Raw genomic sequence first — 23,474 nt, forward strand, 5'->3', positions numbered from 1 at the left:
TTGGCTACACGGATGGTTCATCAATCCTTATATACTATCTATGATCAGTCATGTGATCACCATCAGTCATGTGACCTCCTGCTCTGCACATGCTCACACTTCATGTCAGGCAGCCTTGAGACTCTCAAAGGCCTTAATGGACTCCGGAGACCAACTCTGTGGGTTACCGTCCTTTCTGATTAAATCAGTCAGGGGCTTGACCAGAGACGAGAAGTTACGAATAAACTTCCGATAATAGCTGGCAAAGCCCAGGAAACGCTGCAGAGGATTGCCGAAAAACCAGCAGTGAAAATGACATAACACAAGCCCAGGAATTTAACCTGTTCACGATGGAACTCGCACTTCTCTAGTTTACAATAGAGATTGTTCTCTCTTAGTTTCTGAAGCACACGACAGACATCTGTGTGGTGGCTCTCCAGGGACTTGGAAAATATGAGGATATCATCGAGATAAACCACCACACATAACCGCAACAAATCTCAGAGGAGATTGGTAATAAATTCCTGGAAAACTGCCGGGGCGTTACAAAGGCCAAAAGGCATTACGAGGTACTCAATGGCCTGTTCTGGTATTAAACGCAGTTTTCCACTCGTCGCCCTCCTTAATCTTCACAAGATTGTATGCCCCTCTCAAATCAAGCTTTGTGAAAACCGTTGCTCCCTTGAGGTGGTCAAATAACTCTAATCAACGGAATTGGATAGGCATTCTTAATCGTAAAACGATTGAGACCCCTATAATCAATATAAGGTCTCAGTTCATCGCTCTTCTTCTTCACAAAGAAGAAACCAGCACCAGCAGGAGACGAGGATTTGTGGATATAACCTTGAGAAAGCGTGTCTGCAAAATACTCCTCCATGGTCTTATCCTCCAAGACCGACAAAGGATAACCCGGCCACGAAGGGGAATGGCACCAGGTTGAAGGTCAATTGCGCAATCATACAATCATGTAGAGGCAAACTACCGGCTTGACCTTTGTCAAAGACATTGCTAAAATCGCGGTACTCCTCCGGCAGGGAGGAGAGTGAAGAGGTGCATAGGACCTTGGCTACCTTCTGGAAGCATGTCTCACTGCATTGTGGTGACCAGGAGAGAACCTCAGCATGGAGCCAATCAAAAGAGGGGTTGTCCCTCTGTAACCAAGGATAACCAATAACCAGCGGAAACTTAGGTGAGGAAATAACTTGGAATTGGATTATCTCATGCTGAAGAGCCCTACGGCCATGGACAATGGAACCGTCTCATGAGTCACATGGGCAGGCTATAGAGGTCTCCAATCAAGAGCCTCAATGGAGTGTCATGCAGCTGCAGCGGAATTGAGTGCTTTGATACAAAGGCAGCATCAATGAACAGGCCGGCAGCCCCAGAGTCGATTAGAGCCTGTATCTCGATGGACGACTCAGCCCAAGAAGGTGACCGAAACCAGGGGCTTATCCTTCTGGATAACTGGGGATGAAACAACGCCACCTAAGGTCTGTCTGTGACAGGACCTCAAGGTTCGAGCATTCTCTGGACGGGTAGGACAAGACTTCAAAAAGTAACCTGCCTGGCCACAATAAAGGGACAGTCTCTCCCTCCTCCTAAAGGTTCTCTCATCCGCAGAGAGACCCGTGAAGCTCAAGTGCATGGGTTCAACTTCACTGACCAACTCGGTACCAGGAGGCATGGGAGGTGAGGGAGGCACGGGTGGGACTGCAAAGCTCGGAAGCAAACGTACAGGAGGCCAGCTCAGAGAAGGAAGGGCTGAGCCCAGCCGTGACACAAACCCGCTCCTCCACATAGTGAAGGTTCTGGTTTTCCTATTCACCTACAGTTTTAGCCCAATAACCTGTTTGAGAAGGGCCAGTTCTCATTACCCCCCCCCCCACCACCAAATAGATGGCTACAATGGCAATTCACAGAGTAAAACTTAGCAGCATGAGGTTAATGTTGTAAAGTAACCTGTATGTACAGTATAGTGTCTCTATGGAGAAGTATATGGCAGGCAGAAACCTATCCTATGCGCCCTGGCATCCTCGGGAGCACTAGGGGGTTGTCGGAAAATACACATCCATTGACGACCTATGCACTTAGGACATGGGACCGTGTCAACCGACAGCTGGCTTTGGCTCCGGCTGTGTCCCCACTGGCACCACTAGGAGGGTTTCTTTGGTTCCCTCTGGGAGAGAAAATTACTTTCTTTGGACCCTGGGTGGATGATGGGAATGCTAGCCGTAGAAAACTATTGAGGAATGGCAAGCTGATACCTTTTAAATCTCTGACAGCTAGACCCGAAGGTCCTCAAATGAACTTTTGAAGGTATAGGCAATTACACCACTTTTTTGAAGTTTACAGCAGCTCCATAAGAAATATCATATCCCTTACATATTTTGAAGGCTTTTTTTATAACTTATTAACCCATGCCACATATGGTCTCAGAACTTTACCAATTGCTGGGGTCCTCATCCACGGCTGCTAAACCTATATATATCCGGGCCTGGGAGAGAGACTTTGGACTGGAATTTACTGCCACTCAGCTGACACACTTATACCAGCTCACCCATTCGAGTTTGATCGCACTAAAATGCAGGAGACGAATTACAAGTATTTGTCACACTGGTACAGGGTGCCTTTTGACATGGCCTGGATGTACCCCTCCACCTCTGAGCTATGCTGGCGTGACTGTGAGGGATGAGGTACACTGCTACACTTATGGTGGGATTGCCCAGCGATTGTCCCTTTCTGGAAGGATATTAGAGACCAGATTAAAGAAGTACTGGGTTTGGATATCCCATTCTCTCCGTTCCAATTTAGCTGAATGCAGCCAAGAGACTGTTCCCTATTTACTGGAAGTGAAAGCAGGTTCCCACCTGGGAGGAGTGGGTGCGCAGAGTGAATGAGATCAGAGAGGCGGAGGATTGGATCGCTACCTGTAGAGGTTCCAGAGAACGATACACTAACATATGGTCCCTGTGGGTGGATTATATTTCTGACTCTGCCCAAGTGTCCTCGAGCTTAGATGCAGCACTGCTGGAGCTGGCAGAACCGGCTCTTAGACAGCATACTCGACCTCAGTAGTAGTGAGAGTGGACTTCCCCTTGATTGGAGCAATGACCGAGAACATTGTCTGCCCTGGAAGACGATTCAAATGCCCTGCAGGTGGGAGCCCGGTGTGACCGAGTGACGACAGTGGTCAAGAGTTTAAAGGTATGATCCTGATCCTTCTTTCTTACTCTCTTCCATTTTCTCTTCCCTTTCCCTCTTTCCCTACCCCCTTCTCACTTTCACTTTTCTCCTGATATTAATACTGTATTGAGGTCTGTCACGGAACGTCCCACACTCCGCTTGAGTGCTTCCGTCAGTATACCACTTCCTCCCAGTCTGGACTCAGATATCAGATATTCCAACCGCTCATAAGCACAAAACAAGGCGAGACTTGCTTAGATGCTAACATGGACTATTTTTATTACAACCAGAATACAGTCTTATATACAGTAGAAGATGAGGTTCCCCCCTCCTGCTCATATTACTCTAACAATACACCTGTAACCTAATTAACATGAGCTAGTTTACTAAATCATTTACCAAGACCAGATGACTTAGAGACATGACCTGTAGGACACAGACTTGTGGTCACCGAGCTTCACACAGTAGTATAAACACAATAGCAGGAGCTAATTACAATTAACAATACAAATAACAATCTCCCCCCTCCTCAGCCTAGTCATCAACAAACTATAGTAGGAAAATCATATAAAGGAGAGAGGGGTGCAAGGATTATAGCGGTGCCAAAAATACACAATTAGGCTTAGATAAAAAGCATGAACATTTTATTAGCAAAATTTATTAAAAAAAAAAAGAACAAAGACAAAATTGAAAAACATATAACCAAGGTGTGCATTACAGACTCCGACAATTAAAAACATTTGTAGCGACATTTTACGGGAATCGGCCAGGAGAATGTGGCGGCCAGTTTCGTAGATAGGTATATTGGGAGTCCTACATGTTTCGCCAGATATGGCTTCCTCAGGGACAGATGTTTATATCTTAGAGCGCTACTATACAATCTATGAAAAGAGATTTGACAGTCAATATCATGCATATCATATTTAACCTCAGATTAAATCAAATAATGAATAAATTAGAAAAGTATGAAAAAACAATTTATTATGTTTGCGAGCTGTCATACTTGAACCCACACACATATGCCCAGAATATAACCGCAGGCACCGCATCGCACATAGGTAGGCAACCCACCCCTCACCACCAACCAGGCTAGGCCACCCACAAGATGGAAAAAGAGGCTACCTGTGAGTCACCAGGGATGGGCACAAAGAACTCCTAGAGCCACCCCGTTAGCCCAGGATACGATAGACGGCTGCACTGTACGGCTGTTACCAGCCCTTCAGTACATCGCAAGTGTCGTTGACGTGACAACACACGTCACACTTAACACTTTCGCTAAGCCTCCTGGACCTTGTAGGCCCGTAGGCCGTGGCGAGCTGCGCATGCGCAGTGGCTCCTTTGTCCGCTCACACGTGCGGTGACGTCAGACGCCGCGCGTGTGTTAGGGGGCATAAGAGCGCCGGCTTCCCAGGCCGTACTAGCGCCAGGGATTCACAGGACATGGACATGCTCCTTATATCTCCACTCAGTATGTAACTTATTACAACTCTTTTATGGGCCACATAGGTGACGTCTTGAGACAGTAAACTCTTAGAGGCTCAGTGTCTTATCTATCTTCCTAGCACATTGAATAGGGCGTTACAAATAGATGTAATCTCAGCATCAGCTATTCAATCAATCTACTGCCCTGTCCCTACAGGTAAGTGTTGTACACCCACTTTCTTCTCCATAAAAATCCTTACGATCAATCACTACAACTATTATTTACATCTTTCCAACACTTTTGTGTTGGGAATATATATATATATATATATATATATATATATATATATATATATATATATATATATATATATATATATATATATATATATATATATATATATATATATATATATATATACACACACACACACATATATACATATACTTTTATACATATTTTTTCTTTTCCTCCCCTCCCCCCCCTTTTTTCCAATTTTATCACTTCTAGGCATTTCGTATCTAGATACTATTTTGTGATAAGTGGCAGTTGCTACGTTACAAATCCTGTGTGTTCGCATGTCCTGTATACAACTCTCTTTAAATATAAACTGTAAGTATTATCCAGAGACTATGTTAGTCCTATAATGTGCCTGTATACTTCTTGTGCCCTAATTGATTTGGGGTCCACTATAACCACTGTACTTACCTTTTTCTGTAGAAAAATTCTGCCTGGTCCTCCTCTTTGCCCCCTGCAGCCGTCTATCATATTCTGGGCTAACGGGGTGGCTCTAGGAGTTCTTTGTGCCCATCCCTGGTGACTCACAGGTAGCCTCTTTTTCCATCTTGTGGGTGGCCTAGCCTGGTTGGTGGTGAGGGGTGGGTTGCCTACCTATGTGCGATGCGGTGCCTGCGGTTATATTCCGGGCATATGCGTGTGGGTTCATGTATGACAGCTCGCAAACATAATAAATTGTTTTTTCATACTTTTCTAATTTATTCATTATTTGATTTAATCTGAGGTTAAATATGATATACATGATATTGACTGTCAAATCGCTTTTCATAGATTGTATAGAAGCGCTCTAAGATATAAACATCTGTCCCTGAGGAAGCCATATCTGGCGAAACATGTAGGACTCCCAATATACCTATCTACGGAACTGGCCACCACATTCTCCTGGCCGATTCCCGTAAAATGTCGCTACAAATGTTTTTAATTGTCTGAGTCTGTAATGGACACCTTGGTTATAGGTTTTTCAATTTTTTCTTTGTTCTTTTTTTTTTATAAATTTTGCTAATAAAAATGCTTTTTATCTAAGCCTAATTGTGTATTTTTGGCACCGCTATAATCCTTGCACCCCTCTCTCCTTTATATGATTTTCCAAATATTGGGATGAGGTGCCGTATTACATTGAGGACTACCCAACCACTCCTTTTCAAACTATAGTAGGAGTAGACTGTTCGTCTCCTAGCCAGTCCTGGAGGCCAATGTGATCAGCTCACACAATTAACAGGTTGAGTTCAGAATCAAACAAACCAATAATAGTCTCTACATACATCCTGGGAGATATTGTGGACAAATATTACTGTCCCATTTTAAGTAGTCCAAGATATATTTTCTCACTCACCCTGTGCCAGGATAGCACAGGGTGACTTAGAGATAAGAGGTGTATGGGGAGTTGAAACAAGGGCATCCCCTACTTTCCAAGGGATTCTGAGTTCCACGGGCCCTATCGTCACAAGGTCCAGTCTACATGCCTGCTCAGGCTGCCATGGATGATCAGTAGGATTAACTTCCAGCTGACAGAAGGCGGGTTGCCAAGTAGATAGCAGTACTACTCTGCCCCTGCTGGTGCTCTGGAGGGGCTTGGACGCGGCCTGGGCAAAGTACTGGGGGAGGTATGCTGGAGGCACTAGTTGCCCCCCTCCCTAGGTGTAAAGTCCGGGCTGGATTGCGTTGGACTCCATCTAAACCGGAGCGCTGGCTGGGGCCAGAGAGAAGCGAGAAGATGTTTTTTTGTGTTAAGCAGCCCACCCCTGCTGGCAAATACATGGTTTTGACAACTGTAACCCTAACATTATTTTAGGCAGTGGACCATTTAATATCAGAGCCATTTAACATCTTATTACAAGTTAACACCTTTATACTATGTACGTTTCTATTTGTCTATTTTACACACTGAATACTGCAAATGTATGTTAAGATATGTACTTATACCAAATAAACAATGTTTTACAAAAAAAAAGAAAAAAGGGGAGATAAAGGCATTGACAGGGAGAACACTCAATTCTAATTGAAAGGCAAGTAATACCTGTGTTATAATTGTTTATGAAACGCATACTGTATATACTTGACAGATACACTAGGACTGCTTTAAAGCTCTCATGTACTGTCCACAAAGATTTTTTAGTTTGATCATGTATGAGGTTTTTGTTTGAAAAACAACTAAGCAGTATCCAACTATCTAACAGAAAGCAGGGATAAGGCAAAAAAAAATGTTTCTACCTGTTCCTTGACAGATGCCAATATAGCTGAAGTTGTTTCAGTTTCAGAACCATCACCGTTTGTTGTATTCATTACTGGGCTTAATGAACTAGATTTTTCTGAGCATGATGGTTGATCAGGAACAGGCATAGCTTCTAACCTAAAAAATAAGAAAACAAGTTTGAAAACACAATACCTAATTATTTACAGTATGTGTATAGCTCCAGCATATTTTGAGATGCCTTAGATGAGGCTGCATTCACACCTGAGAGTTTTGTAGCTTGAAGCTCAAAAATGCTGGAGAGGAAAAATCAATTATTCAATTATGGTTCACATCTCCAGTCCATGTCGCCTGAAGCTCAAAAAAGTTCAGCAGCTTTTTTTGTAGCTCGAATCGGGCAGATTTGAGCATTTTTGGCACATTTTAATGCTCAAAGAAATAAATGGAAATGCCCCGTTCGCATGTTTTGTCCGCATTTGCATGTTTTGTTACGCATTTTTGTGCGATTTTCTGCTCAAATGAAAAAAAGTATAAAATAGTAATAATATATGAATACATAAATGTAAAATAAATACACAAATAACTAAAAACCATCATAAATAAGTAAAATAAATGAATATTATATGTAATAATATATTAATAAATATAATCTAACCTTAAAAAATATTAAATACATTATTATAATAATACTAATAAAACAACCAAACTGTAACAAAAAAAAATACATTATTAATAATAATTATTATTTATTTTGTGTTAGGGTGTTTTGTTATTCATTTGTTTACGTATTTTTAATGGGTAAGGGTTAAAGTTGAAGGTTAATTATTTATTTATTGTTACTTAGCATTAATTTATTGAATTTATGATTTTTATTTGTGTATTTATTTTACATTTATTTATTATTACTCATATACTTTATTATATAACTTATATTATTTTATTTAGTTTATATAATTTTATTTATTATTAATTTATTATAATTTATTACTCGTAGAAAAACTCCTAATCCTAACCCTAACCTAAAGTGAACTGAACTCAAACCCCTACCCCAAGGAAAAAATATTATAATAAAATAAATAATAATAATAATAATAATAATAATAATAAAAGCTAATGAAAAAGCTAAAAAAACCTAGCAACAAATGATGCAACAGATATTAGTTTTCTCTATTGGCTAATAAAAAAATGCCAAAGCCCAAAAATGTTGCATACAAACGCGCAAGTCGCGCATAAAAACATGCCAAAATAGTGCAAAAAATTGCCAGAAAAACGCTCAAAGACACTACGCTCAGGTGTGAATGCAGCTTTATGGAGAACCTTGATCCATTTACATCAGTTTTGGTCCCATGAAAGAACTCACAAACTATTTTCTCTGTCACACTCAGGGCAACCCATGCAAACACAGAAAGAACATGCAACCTACACACAAATAATGTCCTGGCAGGATTCGACTGCTAGAGTATCAACCACATTCAAAAATATATACTGTATATTTTTAAATAACAATTTAAGAAGTTTCTGAACAAATATTTAAGTACACCCTTGTGTGATAATTTAGCTCAAGGAAGGCCTACAGCCATGTTTCTAAAATTTACTAGGCTATATTCACACTTGTAAATGTGTCTGACAGTGTTTACAGTATATGCAAGAACCCCAACAGGGGTTCCCGGTGATTAGCTGTGTAGCACCTCTGAAAGTAATAGAATGCTGCTAACTCTTGCAGCTAATCGCAGCCATTCGCATGTAATCACTATCAGCAACTGTACAGTGTGGGGGTATGGCCCTAAACACAGCATGTGTCATTGTGTATGTCAAATTAGGAGCAACGGCTGTGTCCTTGCAGGTGCTGCGTTCCAATAGACATCAATGGGACTTCTTGCACGGGGATGCACGGAACACCTGTTCATCCCTGTGTGTGTAAACACAGCCCTCACGCTGGGTATGCATTGATACGCCCCATGTTACATAGTAGGTGAGATTGAAAGAGACACAAGTCCATCAAGTCCAACCTATGTGAATGAGGCCTAAAGCTTGTTAAGAATTATTTAAAGCGGAGTTCCACCCAAAAATTAAACTTCCGCTTTAAGCGCTCCTCGCCCCCTTACATGTCACATATGGCATGTAATTTTTTGGAGGGGGAGTGGGGGCTTCGTTAGGAGGGGGACTTCCTGTCCCACTTCCTCCTTCCGCCCAGGGACCGCCAAGGTGACTCCTCCTTTCGCCTCAGGCGGCCCCTCCTTCTAGGCGATCTCCTGGGACGTGACAGGTCCCAGGAGATCGCCTTTCCACTCCGGGAGCACAGTGCGACTCGCGCAAGCGCCGTGCGTGCCCAGCCGTGAACCCAAAAGCTTTCACGGCCGGGTGCCCAGAGTGGCAATGGAGGCGCCGGGGGAGAGGAGCGACGCTCCGTTCAGGGGCATCGCTGGACCGCAGAACAGGTAAGTGTCTGTTTATTAAAAGTCAGCAACTACACTTTTTGTAGCTGCTGACTTTTAATAAACATAAAAAGCCTGGAACTCCGCTTTAAATACCTGAATGAATATAGGCTGGTCACATGTACATTTTAAAGTGTATGTCCAGCCAAAACTATTTTCACTCATCCTGTGCATCGTCTCCATTCACCAGTAGTTTAACAATATCAGAATATCAGACACTTTCACCCCACTTCTGCCCAGGGCAATTTTCAGATGTCATCGCTGTTATCCTTTGAATGCCAATTACTCAGTCATGTAACACTGTTCCCCAATTAACTTTTTTTTTTTTTTTTTTTTTTTTTGAGACAGCTAGAGCTGTCTTTTGGTGGTATTTAATCCCCTTCAGGTATTTGATTTTTTTTTTTGATATATAAAACGAAAGAATATTGAAAATTTTAATTCCCCACAAATAGAGCTTTCTTTTGCTAGTATTTGATCGCCCCTGCAGTTTTTTTTTTTGCGCTATAAACAAAATAGCGACAATTTTGAAAAAAACCCATTATTTTATACTATAATAAATATCCCCCCTAAAAAAAAAAAATTATATACTATATATATATATATATATATATATATATATATATATATATATATATATATATATATATATATATATATATATATATATATATATATATATATATATATATATACACACACACACACACACACATACACACATACATACATACACATACATACACACACACACACACACACACTCGGAGCGCAGAGCATTGCGTTTGGAGTCCACCCAAGTGTGTTAGAAAATGAAATATTAATTTGCTTTTGTAACACTGAACCGCCTCTTTGCCAATCAGCAATCGTGTCTAATACCCATTACCTGATTGGCTGAAGGCACAGGCATCCCTATTAGACGCTGACCCGCTGCATGTCGAACAGCTCGCCGCTGTCACCCGCTGCTTGACCCGCCACCAAGATGGGGTAAGTGCCGGTCAGACAGCGAGGGGGCGGGCCGGGGTCACAGTGGCTGCATGTGATGGGCACAGTGGCTGCATGTGATGGGCACAGTGGCTGCACGTGATGGGCACAGTGAGGCTGCAATTAATGGGGGTTTTTTTCAGTATTTTTCAGTTTATCTGCGTCCCCCCAAAAAATTTTGAGCACCAGCTGCCACTGTAATGTAGAGAAACATTTTGTAACACAACATGGATCTAATATTGAGTCTTTTAGTACAAATCATAGAAAAGTTTGATCAACTCCAAGGGGAGGTAATCGTTTTTCCCTACTGAGCAGAAGAGAAATATTTTGAATATTTAAACTAGATATTCACATCCCTAATGGGATGAATTTTGAGTGGGATGTGACACATTATTATCCGTAATTTCTATATGCATTCTTTTTTACTCAGGGCTCCTTTTGAGTTCATTCATCGAGCCTTCCTATGCTTTCTATGTATATTTATGTACTGATATATAATGGATATAAAAAGTCAACACACCCTCGTTAAAATGTCAGGTTTCTGTGATGTAAAAAAATAATTTCATAACTTTTTACACTTTTTAATGTACCTGTATAACTCAATTGGAAAACAAATCTTTAAGGGGGGGGTAGAAATAAAAAAAATAAAAAACTAAAATATTGTGGTTGCATAAGTGTGCACACCCTCTTATAACTGGGGATGTAGCTGTGTTCAAAATTAAGCAATCACAGTTCAGAATTCAGAGGGTGGTGATCAGGGGCGGACTGACAACTCATGGGGCCCCCGGGCAATAGAAGATCGTGGGGCCCCCAGGTTTAACCACTTGCTTACTGGGCACTTAAACCCCCCTCCTGCCCAGACCAATTTTCAGCGCTGTCACTCTTTGAATGACAATAGCGCGGTCATACAACACTGTACCCAAATGAAATTTTTATCATTTTCTTCACACAAATAGAGCTTTCTTTTGGTGGTATTTAATCACCACTGGGGTTATTTTTTGCTAAACAAACAAAAAAAGATGGAAAATTTTGAAAAAAAAAGTTTCATAGTTTGTTATACAATTTTGCAAACAGGTAATTTTTCTCCCTCATTGATATGCACTGATGAGGCATCACTGATGGGCACTGATAGGCTGCACTGGTGGGCACTGACAGACACAGATAAGGCGGCACTGATATGCACAGATAAGGCGGCACTAATTTGCACAGATAATGTGGTACTGATGGGCAAAGAGAAGGCGGCACTGATGGCCACTGATAAGATGGCACTGATGGGCCCTGATGGGTGGCACTGATAGGTGTTACTGATAAGTAACTGATGGATGGCACTGCTAGGTGGCACTGATGGGAAGCACTATTGATGAGGCACTGATTGGTGACATTGATAGGTGGCACTGTGGGCACTGATGGGTGGCGCTGGTGGGCACTAGACATATGCATTAGTTTTCGTCCGAATGCATTTTCGTCCGAATTTCAGAAATGCAGAATCCGAAAAACGAAAGATCCGACATAAACAAATGCTTTATTTTCGTTTTCGTTGCTACAACAGTTCAATATAGACATACCTCCCAACTGTCCCGGATTGGCCGGGACCTTCCCGGAAATGGATCTATGTCCCGGGGTCCCGGCCAATCAATGTAATGTCCCGGAGCAGAGCCAAGTGCCGGAACAAGTTCCACCACTTGGCTCCATTGAAACTATTGGCAAGGGTGCGCTGGCATGGGGCTTTTTTTCAGCCGGCACTGCTCACGTCTCCCTGCAAGTTTATCTCACTATGTCAGCGCTGCTGCCTCCACCAACCCCTCCAGCACTCTGTAGACCCAGGGGCAGCCTGACCAATCGGGTGCTGCTCTGAGTGAACATGAAGACTGAGCCTAGCAGCAGGTCCAGGGAGCGGGACAGCACCCAGCTGAGGACTCCAGGAGGCGGCGGGGATGAAGAGCCACAAGGGCGGCCAGAACAGATTGCCTGGCCCCCGGAGCAGGGAGAAGAGCGCCGAAGACCTCCCAGCCCAGGACCGATCTGGACAGGCTGACCGGTGATTAGGACGGACGGCAGGAGGTGCAGCCAGAGAAAGCAGATCTGCTGGATGGAGCAGCTCCGTGACCACCGCGCTATGAGAACGGGCTCTGCGCACTGCATGGAAGGTACTGTGTCACACACACCTTCCCGTAGGAGGGACTGCAGACAGGGCTAGGATCTCTCCCACTTACCCACCTCCTCCCCCCTCTCCCCCCTTTTCCCCTCTCCCCCCTTTTCCCCTCTCCCCCCTTCTTCCTTCTCCCCCCTTCTTCCTTCTCCCCCCTTCTTCCTTCTTCTCCCCCTTTCTTCTCCCCCTTCCTTCTACCCCCCTCTGCACTCAGTGCGTAGCGCAACCCTGCACTCAGTGCGTAGCGCAACCCTGCACTCAGTGCGTAGCGCAACCCTGCACTCAGTGCGTAGCGCAACCCTGCACTCAGTGCGTAGCGCAACCCTGCACTCAGTGCGTAGCGCAACCCTGCACTCAGTGCGTAGCGCAACCCTGCACTCAGTGCGTAGCGCAACCCTGCACTCTGTATGAAGCGCAACCCTGCACTCTGTATGAAGCGCAACCCTGCACTCTGTATGAAGCGCAACCCTGCACTCTGTATGAAGCGCAACCCTGCACTCTGTATGAAGCGCAACCCTGCACTCTGTATGAAGCGCAACCCTGCACTCTGTATGTAGCACACCCAGCAACCCTGCACTCAGTACATGTGGTAAAAAAAATGCAGACTCCAAACACTCCTGACCCCTGCATTCTGTGCATTACACCCTCCCGACCCCTGCATTCTGTGCATTACACCCTCCCGACCCCTACACTCTGTACATTACACACCTACATTTTGCCGCAGCGCGCAACGCAGGTTGTCCCTTGACTCAAGTGTCCCTCATTGGGAAGTTCAAAAGTTGGGAGGCATGTATAGATAGGAGATTCGACATGATGCTGACAATAACAATCTGTGCCCATCAAACCTGTGGTCGATTGTGCCTAACCTTAACTCTATTAGTCCAAGATTATTCTACATAGAGAGAAAAGATTTGACATAGGGGAGAAAAGATCGCTGCTGGAATTGGGTGGGGGAAGTAAAATAAAAATAATGATGATGATGAATGTTATTGGCTGATTGTAACCAAAGAGGATTATGGCTTATGGTGTCTGTTGAAAGTTCTAAGTAGATTCGACAGAGCCGCTAAACTATACGGCGTCGTACAGTTTAGCTGCTCCGTCGAATCTTCTTTGAACATTCGACAGACACCATAAGCCTTCAATGTCAGATTCAACCTTAATTAATTTGGATTTTCAGACGAATGCAAGTTTAACGAAAAATGAAATAAAGAAAGACGAATTTTGGGAGTAACTAAATAAATTTATTTTTCGGACGAAAACAAAATTCCGAAACGAAATATTTCAATGTGCACATGTCTAGTGGGCACTGGTAGGCAGCACTGTTGTGCACTGGTAGGTGGCACAAGTGGGCACAGATGACCTGGGGGCTGCTCTCCTTGATCGGGACCTATGTCCCTCTGACAGCCGTCGGTGATCGGCTTTTTTTCTCCTCAGGCTGTCAGCGTGAGGATAAAAAATAGCCGATTACTGGCTTTTTTTACATCACATGATCAGCTGTCATTGGCTGACAGCTGATCACGTAGTAAGGGGTCGGGATCTCATAGACTCGCTGATCACAGAGTGTGCCGTGCATGCCCTGCAGGGGGTGTGCAGGCCGCTCGAGCACAATAGACGTCCTCTTGGCAAAGTAGGTCTGCGCTGCAGACGTCATTCGGCTATATCGCGGATCTGAAGCGGTTAAAGATGGCCACCACGCAGCAGCCATCTTTATAACGCAACATTAAAGTGACCTGCAGTGTGCATAGCGTGCTGTGGCACACAATATGTGTGGCTAAACTATGCCATGTATTTAGTGTGACTTTTTAATCTAATTAGAAATTTTAGTCTGATTTTCTACAGTTTTTTTAACTTCATTTTAATATTTTTTAATATTTTTTTTACATTCTTTTCACAAAAAAAATTTAGCAAACAGGTAATTTTTCTTTCACTGCTGTCTGCTGATGAACCTGCACTGATAGGCGTCACTGATGAGCTCATGGGCACTTGAAAAATAAATAGCAAAAGCCATTTATGGGTGGCACTGATAGGCTCCACTGATGAGGAGGCACTGGTAGGTGGCCCTGATTGGCAGCATTGGTGGGCACTGTTGGGACTGCACATATCAGTGTAGATGTCCCTTTTACAGAACCTGGTTATCAGCTCTCCTCTCCTCATGTGGCCAGGCCAGCAAGGGAGCCAGATGTACCTGCTGCTCACCTGCAGCAGAGTACAGGTAGCAGGGCAAGAATTTGTAATGACAGACCAAGCTATTGCTGAGTAAAGACAGGTGCTCTTAATGACCCCCCACCCCAATCCTATTGTGGTGTTTGAGGGAGCTCAGGGAGATTCACAGAACGCAGGGGTGGGAGATGTGCTGACTGGAATGCTGAGAAGGAGCCAGTGCAGTGACCTCTTATCAAGCCTGAGAAGAGGAGGGGGAGAGCACGGGAAGGAACACAGAGAAACGTGCAGTGACTGGGACTCCTGGGAGACCAGAAGAGACAGTAGCTGGCCGGAACGGACTTCACCTCCTTCATCAATCACAGGGAGAGGAGGGTGAGCGTGCAGGAAAGATCAGAGGCATCTGTGCTGCGGCTGCAGGGCTACAAGAGACAGTGACAGGCTGGATTGGTGTGAGAGCGGGGGTACTCACAGCTCTTGTAGTTCTGCCCAAAGTAGTGCTGGAGAGAGTGAAATGCCAGCAGTGTGCATGCAGTATCCGGGAAACCTGCAGATCGGGGATATATGCTGACAGACAGCAGGGCTCTCTCTCTGTGTCTGCTCCGGATGTTTGGCGACAGTCAGGGGCGGGCCTCCTGCTGGCCTCCGGGCCCTCGGACAGTGCCGATATGCCCGAATGGTCAGTCCGCCCCTGGTGGTGATAAATGGGGAGTACTCGGAATGGTCAGGGGTAGGTAGTGGGGTTCCTCAGGGTTCTGTGCTGGGACCAATCCTATTTAATTTGTTTATAAACGACCTGGAGGATGGGATAAACAGTTCAATCTCTGTATTTGCAGACGATACTAAGCTAAGCAGGGCAATAAATTCTCAGCAGGATGTGGAAACCTTGCAAAAAGATCTGAACAAATTAATGGAGTGGGCAACTACATGGCAAATGAGGGTCAATGTAGAAAAATGTAAAATAATGCATTTGGGTGGAAAAACTATGAATGCAATCTATACACTGGGGGGCGAACCTCTGGGGGAATCTAGGGTGGAAAAGGACCTGGGGGTCCTAGTAGATGATAGGCTCAGCAATGGCATGCAATGCCAAGCTGCTGCTAACAAAGCAAACAGAATATTGGCATGCATTAAAAAGGGGATCAACTCCAGAGATAAAACGATAATTCTCCCACTCTACAAGACTCTGGTCCGGCCGCACCTGAAGTATGCTGTCCAGTTATGGGCACCAGTCCTCAGGAAGGATGTACTGGAAATGGAGCGAGTACAAAGAAGGGCAACAAAGCTAATAAAGGGTCTGGAGGATCTTCGTTATAAGGAAAGGTTGCGAGCACTGAACTTATTCTCTCTGGAGAAGAGACGCTGGAGAGGGGATATGATTTCGATAAACTAATACCCTACTGGTGACCCTACAATAGAAATAAAACTTTTTCACAGAAGAGAGTTTAACAAGGCTCACAGCCACTCATTAAAATTAGAAGAAAAGAGGTTTAACCTTAAACTACGTAGAGGGTTCTTTACTGTAAGAGCGGCAAGGATGTGGAATTCCCTTCCACAGGCGGTGGTCTCAGCGAGGAGCATCGATAGCTTCAAGAAACTATTAGATAAGCACCTGAATGACCGCAACATACAGGGATATATAATGTAATACTGACACATAATCACACACATAGGTTGGACTTGATGGACTTGTGTTTTTTCAACCTCACCTACTATGTAACTATGTAACATTCAAACTCATGTTAAATAGGAGTCAGTAATCACCTGCCATCATTTAACCACTTCAATACAGGGCACTTATACACCTTCCTGCCCAGACCAATTTTCAGCTTTCAGTGCTGTCGCAGTTTGAATGACAATTGCGCAATCATACAACACTGTACCCAAACTAAATTTTTATCATTTTCTTCCCACAAATAGAGCTTTCTTTTGGTGGTATTTGATCACCTCTGTGGTTTTTATTTCTTGCTAAACAAATAAAAAAAGACCGAAAATTTTGAAAAAAATAAAAATTATGCTTTTGTTTCTGTTAAAAAATTTTGCAAATAAGTTTTCTTTCACTGATGGGCACTGATAAGGCGGCACTGACAGGCACTGATAAGGCGGCACCAATGAGCGGGCACTGACGATGAGCACTGATGGTACTGGTAGGCGTCACTGATGGGTGGCACTAATATGCAGCACTGATGGGGATTGATAGGCGGCACTGATGGGCACTGAAAGGCTGCAAAGATGGATTCTTATGGGTGGCACTGATAGGTGGCATTGATGGGCACTGATAGGCGGCACTGCTGGGCAGTGATTGGCACTGATACACGGCACTGATAGGCATCCCTGGTGGCACTGGCAGGAATTGTGAGTGGGCACTGATTGGCAGCTGCCTGGGCACAGATTAGTATTTCCCTGGGGGTCTAGGGGCATACCTGGTGGTCCAGTGTGGATGGCCATCCTGGTGGTCATGGGCAGCTTCCCTGGTGGTCCTGGGTGGGATCCAAGGGGGGGCTGTGCTGATAAACAATCAGCACAGACCCCCCCTGTCAGGAGAGCAGCCGATCAGCTCTCCTCTACTCGCGTCTGTCAGATGCGAGTGAGGAAAAGCCGATCACCGGCTCTTCCTATTTACATAGTGATCAGCCGTGATTGGACACAGCTGATCACGTGGTAAAGAGTCTCCGTCAGAAACCATTTTGCAGCCGTCATTTTGCTATATGGCGGTGGTAAGTGGTTAAAGTGCCTCAGATTAACTCCTAATAAAGTTCAGTCTTTCCTGATATTTTCTTAGTCGCATCCTACAGCAAAAGCCATGGTCAGAAGAGAGCTTCCAAAGCATCAGATCTCACTGTTAAAAGGTCAGTCAGGAGAAGTGTACAAAAGAATTCCCAAGGTAGTAGATATAGCACAGAACATAGTGAAGACAGTCATCATCAAGTAGAGAAAATATGGCACAACAGTGACATTACCAAGAACTGGATGTCCCTCCAAAATTGATGAAAAGACAATAAGAAAACTGGTCAGGGAGGGTGCCAAGAGGCCTACAGCAACATTAAAGGAGCTGCAGGAATATCTGGCAAGTACTGGCTGTGTGGTACATGTGACAACAATCTCCCGTATTCCTCATATGTCTGGGCTGTGGGGTAGAGTGGCAAGACTGAAGCCTTTTCTAACCAAGAAAAACACATATGAAGTCTCCCAAAAGCATGTGGGAAAATGTGTTATGGTCTGATGAAACCAAGGTTGAACTTTTTGGCCATAATTCCAAAAGATATGTTTGTGCAAAAACACTGCACATCACCAAAAGAACACATACCCACAGTGAACCCACAGTGAAGCATGGTGGTGTCAGCATCATGGTTTGGGGCTGTTTTTCTTCAGCTGGAACAGGGACTTAGGGTAGAGGGTATGAACAGTTCCAAATGCCAGTCAATATTGGCACAAAACCTTCAGGCTTCTGCTAGAAAGCTGACCATGAAGAGGAACTTCATCTTTCAGCATGACAATGACTCAAAGCATACATCCAAATCAACAAAAGGAATGGCTTCACCAGAAGATTTAAGTGTTGGAATGGCCCAGTCAGAGCCAAGACCTGAATCCTATTGAAAATCTGTGGGGTGACCTGAAGAGGGCTGTGCACAGGGTATGCCCTCACAATCTGACAGATTTGGAGTGTTTTTGCAAAGAACAGTGGGAAAATATTGCCAAGTCAAGATGTGCCATGCTGATAGACTCCTACCCCAAAGGACTGAGTGCTGTAATAAATTCAAAAGGTGCTTCAACAAAAGTATTAGTTTAAGGGTCTGCACACTTATGCAACCATATTATTTATTTTTTTTATTTTTATTTCCCTCCACCTAAAAGATTTGTACAGTTTATAGGTCACATTAGTCCTTTCATGCCTATGCCTATTTCTGACATTTTGTTGCTTACAAGTTAAAATATGTATTTTTTGCTAGAAAATTACTTGGAACCCCCAAACATTATATAAATTTTTTTAGCAGAGACCCTAGAGAATAAAATCGTTGCAATATTTTATGTCACACGGTATTTGACAGCGGTCTTTTAAATGCAATTTTTTGGGAAAAAAGACACTTTCATGAAGTTAGCCCAATTTTGTATAGTGTGAAAGATGATATTACACCGAGTAAATAGATACCCAACATGTCATGCTTTGAAATTGCGCACACTCGTGGAATGGCCACAAACTAGGGTACTTCAAAATCTCCATAGGCGGCGCTTTAAAAAAATATATATGCGGGTGTGACTTACACAATGCAGAGGAATTTAGTTTCCACAGTGACTATAACAAGCATGCTTTACTGCAAATACAGACTGATTTTACTGTTTTTGGTTTAGTAACACTTTAAAGGAGGGTGTTTAAGGCAGTTAAAAAAAGTAGTAAGTTGTCCCTTGAAGGTAATGTGCGGTAAACATTTCATGCTTGCTGGGCAGCCCAACATATCACCCAAAGAGTTCTCTGCATGTTAACTAATAAGAGACTCATAGAACATATAAAAGGTGGGAAACACAGACATCTTCTAAAGCATAACTGGAGCGATATTACAAATAAGCGATAATGATCTTTCAATGTTAATGTATGGAAAATCCAGGTTATGGTATGTCAATAATAATTATTTAGGGGGGGCAGAGGGGACCCCCCCCCAACATTATACTGTTCCCCCATAATTAAAAGAAACTGTCATTGGGAAAAGTCTGGAATGCAGGGGTCAGGGATGGACTGAGCTCCCCCTCCACTTGACTCTACCCCCGGCCACTGGTTGCTAGAGCTGCCTGGAGTCTAGCAACCAGTGACTTCACGGCCACGACTCCCTCCCTGCCCAGCGTTGAAAGCAGAGGAGGATTTAACTTCCTCCTCTGTGCCTAGTGCTCCTGGGGCCCAAAGCAGCTGCCTCTTTGAGTTGCGCCCCGCCCCCTGGTCCTAGAGAGTGACAGTCCCACTGGTTCGGTGTCAGAGGGGTGCAGAACAACAGAGCTAAATCCGACGCCGACAGCAGCAGCATCTTCAAACAGCGAGTGGGCGGCCCCGGTGAGCAGCAGAGGCTGGTTAGAACCAACAGCCCGGGAGGGAGTGGGAGAAGACCTCACCGCCACCCTGACCTGAGCAGCAGTGGGCGCAGCATCCTTGGCACCTCCCAGAGCCTGCACTCCTTCTCCAACGTCCGCTCCCAGTTTTCATTGTTATCAAGAAGAAAGACAGGCTGACCGAGGGCCCAGAGGACAATGATGGGCGGGAGGTAGGTGCATCACACACACACACACACACAGACAGGGCCTGGGACAGGGGGGCACAGCAGGGACAACAGAGAATGCTAGGGGGTCTCTCCCACCCCCCTCTCTCTTCCAACCCCCTCCCTCTCTCACCCCCCTCTGGTCATTGTAGGAATCAGGTAGGTCAGTGTAAGGGTCAGTATAGGAATCAGTTATGTCAGTGTAGTGGTCAGTGTAGGAATCAGGTAGGTCATTGTAAGGGTCAGTGTAGGAATTAGGAAGGTCAGTGTAGGAATCAGGTAGGTCGGTGTAAGGGTCAGTGTAGTGGACAGGTAGGTCAGTGTAGGAATCATGTAGGTCAGTGTAGTGGTCAGTGTATGAATCAGGTAGGTTAGTGTAGTGGTCAGGTAGGTTAGTGTCGTGGTAAGTGTAGAAATTAGGTAGGTCAGTGTAAGGGTCAGTGTAGTGGACAGGTAGGCCAGTGTAGTGGACAGTGTAGTGGTCATTGTAGGAATCAGGTAGATCAATGCAATGGTCAGTAAAGGAATCAGGTAGGTTAGTGTAGTGGTCAGGTAGGTCAGTGTAGGGATCAGGATGCTTCGTGAGCTGGTTTTTGCCTTGATTTCCATACGAGGCTTGATCTGCTTTCATAATGTCATCATATCCGGTTGTCTTCCCTTGGTTTCAGATCGAGGCCTGACACACACGCAATTTTAGTGTGATCCCGGAAATGATTTTTTTACAATTTTTTTTGATAACTGAAATGATTTGACAATTTTTACACGCTGTATTATGCAGCGCAGCTGTCCTTTTTGGGGTCACATTTTTTATAAATTCTTAGTGGCAGAGATGATTAGACACCCCAGATGAGGTCTGTTTGAGACGAAACGTGTTGGATCCACTGTCCTGTCAATGCCATTACAGTTCATTTTTCCTGGTTTACCATGAATTGTCCATCTCCTGCAATGATGTTGTCAGGTCACCTGAGGTCAAGTGACAGATGCACCCAGTTGGGGTCAGGAGTGCACCACTGAGGTAATGTACCCTAAGGCTGACTGATGCGGTTGGAGCTCTGGGTGCTTTGAGGAAAGCAGGTACTCTGGAGCACCAACACGGATCACACTGGGAGCTAGAGCATGAGATTTCCCAGGGATCGGAATCTAAGAGCCAGCGGGTGTTCACCAGGGGCACTGATGGTGGGAATGGACTTCGCTGCAGTCTGGCTCCAGGTCGCTGCCCCCAGGTTCTCCCAGCTCACGCACACAGTAGACTACTGGAGGATAGAAAGGAAGCCAGGAGATAAGCCAAAAGGTCAAGGCAGCAAACAGATAGGGATAGTCAAGAGGAAAAGTCAAAGAACACGCGAAAGGTCGGGATATGAAGCAGACGAGGGGAGATAGATCTATCACAAATTGGATTAGCAGCAAGGATGGGAAGTGTTATCATAATGGGGGATTTTATTTTTTCCAGATATAGACAGGGCGGAGGGACCCACGCATTCATCTAAGGCTTGCCAGTTCCTAAATGTCTTGCAGGAGAATTTTATGGGTCAGATGGTAGACGCACCAACTAGAAATAAAGCATTACTGGATCTACTGATTACCAACCATACAGACCAGATCACGGATGCAATACGGGGCAATTTAGGTAACAGCGATCACAGATCAATTGGCTTCAGTATAAATCACACAAATAGGAAACTTAAGGGGAATACAAAGACACTGAATTTCAAAAGAGCCAACTTCCCTAAACTATGAACCTTGCTAGAAGGGATAAATTGGGATAAAATCTTGGGAACAAGGAACACGGAGGAGAGATGGGTTTTCTTTAAGAGCATATTAAATAAGGGCAATGCATCCCATTGGGTAATACATTTAAAAGAGTGAACAAAAGTCCTGGATGGCTTAACTCCAATGTAAAAATGCATATAAAAGCAAAGGAGAAGGCCTTCAAAAAATACAAGGTTGAGGGATCATCAGCATTCAAGCTTTATAAAGAATGCAACAGGAAATGTAAGGGTGCAATAAGGACGGCTAAGATAGAACATGAAAGACACATAGCGGAGGAGAGCAAAAAAAATCCCAAGAAATTCTGTATGTAAACAGTAAAAAAGGGAGGACAGACCATATTGGCCCCATAAAGAATGAGGAAGGACATCTGGTTACAAAGGATGGGGAGATGGCCAAAGTATTGAATTCTTCTCTTCAGTCTTCACAAGGGAATCGGGGGGCTTCAGTAACCAAAACTGCAATGTTTATCCTCATGACACATCACAGAAAGCACCTTCATTAACAGAGGACAGAATTAAAATTAGACTTGGGAAACTTAACATTAATAAATCACCGGGACCAGATGGCTTGCACCCGAGAGTACTTAGGGAACAAGTACTTGCCAGACCATTGTTCCTAATTTTTACTGACAGTCTACTGACTGGAATGGTACCAGCTGATTGGAGAAAAGCCAATGTAGCACCAATATTTAAAAAGGGCCCAAAACACATCCCTGGGAATTACAGACCAGTTAGCCTAACATCAATAGTATGTAAACTCTTGGAGGGGATGATAAGGGACTTTATACAAGATTTTAGTAATGAGAACGGTGGTGTATCTGGATTTTGCAAAAGCATTTGACACAGTTCCCCATAAACGTTTACTGTACAAAATAAGGTCCGTTGGCATGGACCATAGGGTGAGTACATGGATTGAAAACTGGCTACAAGGGCGAGTTAAGAGGGTGGTGATAAATCGGGAGTACTCAGAATGGTCAGGGTTGGGTAGTGGGGTCCCCCAGGGTTCTGTGATGGGACCAATCCTGTTTAATTTGTTCATAAACAACCTGGAAGATGGGGTAAACAGGTCAATCTCTGTATTTGCGGACAATACTAAGCTAAGCAGGGCAATAACATCTCCGCAGGATGTGGAAACATTGCAAAAAGATCTGAACAAATTAATGGGGTGGGCAACTACATGGCAAATGAGGTTCAATTTAGAAAAATGTAAAATAATGCATTTGGGTGTTGCGTTTGTTACAATATGATTTTTTTATTAATCAGACTTACGATACATGGGACATAACATTACACAATAGTGGCTGGTCAGAGATATTGTCAGTTTTTGTCTTGAGTAGATTTCTCAAACAAATGCTGTTCTATACAATGGGGGTAAATATCATTGCTGTATTGGTATTGTTACAGTTTTCAACAGGCTATTGTCTCTATTGATACAGTACACAAGAAAGAGATTTAGTTGTTTGAGGTCCTTTCAGCTCTCAAACTGAAAGAATGACTGTTAGATTACTGTCAGGTGTTGGCCTGATTAGACAATGGGTACGTAGATGCAGTTTTCAACAGTCCATTGTTTCTACAGCTACAGTAAACAGGCATGTTTTTTGTTTGGTAGCTATGGCAAACAGCCTGACACATAAAAGGGGGTGAGTAGGGACACAGACACACAC

The 23,474-nt window shown here is 44.0% G+C and overlaps 1 protein-coding gene across 8 annotated transcripts in view; it reads right to left on the reverse strand.

Moving 5' to 3' along the window:
* The window catches only part of CTNND2 (catenin delta 2), a 1,213,609-nt gene that overhangs the window by 1,046,351 nt on the left and 143,784 nt on the right, over positions 1-23,474 (reverse strand). For all 8 annotated transcript variants that reach the window (XM_073630701.1, XM_073630699.1, XM_073630697.1 and 5 more), the window contains one exon: positions 7,094-7,232. In XM_073630701.1, coding sequence (XP_073486802.1) covers positions 7,094-7,222 — 129 coding nt within the window. In that variant the 5' untranslated portion in view covers positions 7,223-7,232. The remainder of the gene's footprint in view (positions 1-7,093; positions 7,233-23,474) is intronic.

This window comes from Aquarana catesbeiana, linkage group LG05, assembly GCF_042186555.1.
Source record: "Aquarana catesbeiana isolate 2022-GZ linkage group LG05, ASM4218655v1, whole genome shotgun sequence".
NCBI classification, from domain to species: Eukaryota; Metazoa; Chordata; class Amphibia; order Anura; family Ranidae; genus Aquarana; species Aquarana catesbeiana.